The sequence below is a fragment of the Bidens hawaiensis genome, unplaced genomic scaffold, assembly GCF_021521415.1.
Source record: "Bidens hawaiensis isolate Kalapana, Puna unplaced genomic scaffold, B.hawaiensis_p1.1 tig00091437_1, whole genome shotgun sequence".
Lineage (NCBI taxonomy): Eukaryota > Viridiplantae > Streptophyta > Magnoliopsida > Asterales > Asteraceae > Bidens > Bidens hawaiensis.
In genome coordinates this window covers 7,261-12,948 of record NW_027504435.1, presented here as the reverse complement: position 1 = coordinate 12,948, position 5,688 = coordinate 7,261, and the positions used below count along the sequence as shown (strand labels likewise).

The 5,688-nt window shown below is 35.3% G+C and overlaps 1 protein-coding gene across 1 annotated transcript; it reads right to left on the bottom strand.

Annotated features, from left to right (window-relative positions):
- Nucleotides 1-3,131: 3,131 nt before the first annotated feature.
- Nucleotides 3,132-4,981, bottom strand: LOC143607963 (anthocyanidin 3-O-glucosyltransferase 2-like). The gene has a single exon (XM_077083204.1). It carries the CDS (start codon nucleotides 4,750-4,752, stop codon nucleotides 3,310-3,312), a length of 1,443 nt encoding a protein of 480 aa, XP_076939319.1. The 5' UTR covers nucleotides 4,753-4,981; the 3' UTR covers nucleotides 3,132-3,309.
- Between the last annotated feature and the right edge of the window lie 707 nt (nucleotides 4,982-5,688).

Below are 5,688 nucleotides of genomic sequence, written 5' to 3'. Positions count from 1 at the left end.
TGAAGAGGTTTGGGAAAATAAGACTGCGCCTTAAATATCTATTGCATGCTTAAATGCGCTTAAGCGCAAAAAGCGCACGCTTTTAATAACTATGATGTTAACAACAAAACTTCAAAGATAACTTTCGATCAAACTCATCAACAACCCCAACCACACGCCTCAAACATTCCATAACTAGCTTTTCATTGTACAAAAGTCTAGCTAGGGCGGTTTTACCTATCCCAACCATACTAACTACGAACACAAGCCACCACAAAACAAGATACATCGTTGCCACTGAAACATTACTTATATCTGCAATAAAATTAGGAACCGGTTAGAACAAATAGACAGTCATTTACAATTAAAATTAAAACGCAGATCAAGAAGCAAAACACATACCTTTAAAATATAATTGTAACTTGGAACATTACGTTACAAGAGCCACGTGATCAAAACATTAGCATCGTGTCAATAATTGGCATGGGTGGAGTAGGTAAAAGTACTCCCAATATAAGACATAAATTTAAGTTTATTATTAATAAGTTTGATGCTAAAATTATCTTTCAAGTACATACGTGATTAAACTAAACTTGAATAATATCTTTAGCATCAAACTCATCATAAACCTAAATTAAGCCTCAAACCAGATCTAGCTTTTAACTACTGCACAATAATAATCTGGGTAGAGCAGTTTTACCTATCCCAACCATGCTAACTATTAACACACGCCACAACAAAACCATGTCCTGAGCCAGATCTAGTCTTTTGAAGGTGAAATAATCTTCGTTCGATCGATTGGAAGGTGAATTTGAGCTTGGATTCACCATGGATGGCTTCGAATCAAGTTAAGCCGACGGCTGCAGAGGCTACATTGAAATGAGAAATAAGGGATAAGGGTTTCAGTGGTTTAGGGTTAAATGGTGAGTGTAAGTTACATGAATGAACCTTGTATTTTGTATAAAAGTGTAAATATGGTGTCTGTATATTAAAAGTTAAGTTTTTTGGACAAATATTACATGAACAACTACTAGGGGTGTGCAAGACACGGAAAAAACAAAAGTGAAACAAAAACCGATAGTTTTGTTTTATGTGTTTGTAAAAACCGAACTAATGGTTTAGTTTTGATTTTGGATGTAATAAATTATAAGATTTAATAAATATGTGATTTAAATATTTTTGGTCAATGTATGATAGTGTATTAGTTAATAAATAACAAAATTATGTATATTCAAATTGATTATTTTTTTTCAACTTTTTTTTGCCATAAAATTTTCAAGCTCAAAAAGCAAAACCCGAAACCGAACCAAAACTAAAACGAAAACCAAAAAACCGAATTCGAACGGTTTCAAAAAATCCAAAAACCGAAGTTTTGGTTTTTGGTTTGGTTTTATAGCTCAAAACCACACTATGCACACCCCTATGAGCAAGTAAACATAAAGATCCGCTATTTATTTCTTATTCATAACTGTATTCTTCTCATTCATTAATGATTTATACTGTTTTATTATCTTTATCGCACTCTCAGTGATGACTAACCATCACTAACATTTATCACATGTGACAACTTTCGTGACCCTAATGTAACTATGAACACGCATCACAAATCTTGTTATAGATTTTCATTGAACCGATACATGTTTAAAAATCTAAGATTTTGATATACTTGATGAATCTAGACAAAGAAGTTAGGGTCTCTACTTATATAAACTTAAAATTCACTACATACAATAATAATCGACAAGCTTTGATATTTTTTTGATATAACTAACATATTTGATTTGAGTTTCTTTTTAAATGAATGCAATGGTAGTTATACCATTGGGTACAATGATCTTCTCAACCATATATTGATTATTGCATGTAATATTCTCGTGTGTTATACTTAATGTTTGAACACGAGCTAAGAGTTAGTATCTTGTATATAAAAAAGATTTGGATAAATATATTTTCTTTATAAACAACTAACAGAAATCTAACATTTATTCTTTAATAATAGTAATGCTTATAAATAAACCATCGGCTCAAGATCACCTAAATTTAATAGTCAACTAGTTGTTTCGGCTAATTTAGGCTAGCCCATTTGGTAGAGACACATACCTTTTAGAAGAGAGGTCTCGGATTGAAATAATCAAACATGAGCAAGACCGCAAGGGTTAGTTTAGATTTATCGGTGTAAAATATAGGAGTAACATTTGACGAATGCATTGATGTTGCGTGTTATTTTTTTAGATATGTAATATTATTCTCGTTAAAAACATCAACAAAACCGTGTCACTACTCAAGCTTAAGAAGATCTATTTTAATACTGAGATTTATCTAGATTTTTTGTAACATTTATACTAATCTTTTACAATTTAATTGATGAACCATAATCGTATTTCATTTTGGATCAAAACCCAACATGTAACACATGTTAGCCCCAACCTAAGAATACAATACATATCTGCCCAAGTTAAGGTTGTTGACCCATTAGATTACAAGGCCTACAGCCTCCTCTCTTTCTATACTATTACATACATAAGCACATGACTCATGATCTAGTATATGATCTTGACTTGAGCGTATGGGTGTCCTCCAAAGGCGAAACTACGGCTCCCGGACCCTTTAATGCGTTTGTTGTGGTTGCAGCATACATTGTGACCCAATGAAAGAAGAAAATGAGGTTATATATTATAATAGAAGATTTGGAAATGAACCGTAAAACTCACATCTTTGTATTGGTAACCCGAGTCTTTAATTGGTAAAGTTGTGTGAACTTTGAAAGCAAACGTTAAGGCTACTTGTTGAGGGGCTTCAACATGTGCGGGCAAAAGTGATGTGACATGGTAACGGATCTGTAACACCGCGCCAGGGTGTTAAGGTACGAACAGTAAACAAAAAAATGGTAACGGGACTTTAAAAGAAAATGGTGGGGCTTTAACGTGATAACAATATGACTTTAGACCACATCGCATTGTTATAGGGGGGGGGGGGGGGGTTTGTTAGTTAAAGTGTCACTGCCTACATGGCAGTAACATGACATTTAACTTGACATTTAAAACCCCACCGCAACTAGTAGCCAAATAATTTATTATTGTTTGAACATATTCATCTAAAGACAGTTTGGCAGTTTACTCAGTGATCTGTTGACTCGTTTGCTTCTGAAATTGGATTTCTTCAACATCCACACAAATACATATCTTATTTTGAAATGAAAAAGAAAGACCCCAACCATTATTTGTATATTACATAAGATGTGTAGAACGTTTAATAGAATACATGTTTACAAATTTAACTAACTTACAATAATTATGTGATCATTATAAAACCAAACACACTTTATAAAATTCAAGTGACGTTTCTTATAAAATCTTGAATAAAACGACCAACAGAAGCATTCGAAGATCCGCCCTCCACCACCGCTGATCTACTCTTCGCACTCATTACTTTCACTTTTGTTCTTACCTCGTTATCCTCCATCACTTGTCTTATTCCACGCTCTATCTCTTCTGCCATGACAACAATCCTAGCCGCATGAGGATTAAACAAATCCATCTTATAATCCAGCTTTATCTCCACCGCCAATCCCAGCTCCACCACCATTTCAAATGCATTCACTTGCTGCTCAGCATACAACGGCCATGTTGCAGATGGTACACCGAACCACAAACTTTCCAACAGTGAGTTCCACCCACAGTGAGTCACAAACCCCCCGATTGCTTCATGAGCTAGCACGGCCACTTGGGGAGCCCACCCGATCACTTTCCCTAACCCACCGGTCCGTTCCAGAAATCCTTCCGGAAGGACCACACTCGGATCCTCATACTCACTCGGGACATTTGATGTTGGGTCTAACGGAAGGCCACGCAAAGACCACACAAATCGATGGCCACTCTGCTCTAAACCACGTGCGATCTCCTTCACTTGGACCTCATCAAAACTACCCATACTCCCAAAACACAATAGCACCACCGAGGAAGGCGGTTGGTTGTCCAACCATATGATAATTTCATCATCAAACGGTTTTCGCTTACCACCTTCTAGGTTGAGTATGGGTCCCACTGGATAAACCGGTGGTATATTGCTATCAGACAACGACTTTATCGCGTGTGTTTCCAACTCTAAGAATGTGTTAACCATGATTGCTTTGGCCTCTCTACTTTTTCGTGCTACCTGAAGAATAAAGTCTAGTGCTTCTTTAGTCTGAACAATGGCGGGAAAGACCTTCGTTGGCATCGGTTTTTTGTAACTAGGAACCGATATCTCAGTATTCGAGTTGCTCAACTCAATAACGTCTTGGTTCTGATTATCGTAGAGTGTCTGGATAAACAGTACAAAACCAAGAAAGCCAGCATTAGAAGTGAAGAACACGTAGCTTGGAACGTTAAACTCGTTAGCCACATCTATCATGCAAGTGCAAAACATGTCAACGACGAATCCAGCAACCCGGCCCGAATTAATCTTCTCAGCTACTATGTTTCTTACAGATTTACAGTGACTTTTGACGAGTTCACCATAAGAAGTTACAGGAGCTTTAGGGTCGTACATCGGTGGGATTTCATCTTTAGGGAGTTCAATGAATGATATGCGGTTCGTAGTGTTTTTAGCTAATGATTTGATGTAGGTGGTGATAGGCGTGCCAGAATCAGAGCTTGGAGGGTTTATTACGAGGACGGTTATTGAGAGGTGATGATCTCGGTTCACGAGTTGTTTTGCGATCTCGATAGTTGACATGATATGACCGAGGCCAGGGGCCGGGATGAATACGAGCTCAGCAACTGTATTTGCCATTTTGTGGGTTCATGAATGGTTTCTTTGAAGTTTTATGGTGTATTTATGTGACATGATATTCCTTGTAGATGATAGGTGATGTTTTTAACGTTGAATATACGCACACGGGCCACATAGGGACCATTTTGTAGATCACAATATTTTGTGGATGTATTGAGGCCTCAAATGCTATTTTCGTTATGAAGCCGTGGCATAAAGGAAAATAATTGTGAAGGCTGACCCATTCTCCAATATATGTTGACCAATCTTCATTTGAAATTTTGTACTTGTGATGTTTAATTTTTTACTTTTTAAATATTATTATCATTAGAAACAAAACCTAACGATTGTTTATACATGTTTGGATCTAAATCAAATGAAATTAGCATTCTAATAGTAAGAATCAAGTAGAGTATTTATATATTTAAGTAGAGTATATATATAAAATTCTACTTGAATCTCACAATTAGTACGTTAATTTCATTTGTATGTTAACTTTCCCTATGTATATAACTATTCATATGATCTATCTGAATATCAAAGTTTACATTATATTTTCATAACCACACTCACTATTCTATGAAGCAATATCTTTAAAAAATAAAAAATAGTCGTTTAATGTAAAGAAAATCATGATACTTATGATTTAAACATGATTAACATTAAAATCCCTTTCATAAGAAAATATAAATAAACTGGCTTTCGCAACATATGTATTATAATGAGGTTTTAATGTCTCTAATTTGAACATTTATTTTATTTTTATTTATGGCTATTATAATAAGGTTTTAATTTCTACGTGATAGTGTGATGGTTAAACTTCTATTTAGACCATATCAAATGGTATTGATTGTTGAAAGTAATATTCTAAGACCAAATGTAGTAGACGGCCGGATGCCATGGATGACATAAAACGCCCCAAATGTCGGTATACACTACTCCTTAAGGCGATTTGAG

Coding starts and splice junctions, on each gene's coding strand:
- LOC143607963 (XM_077083204.1), bottom strand. CDS start 4,752: ATGGCAAATACAGTTGCTGAGCTCGTATTCATCCCGGCCCCTGGCCTC.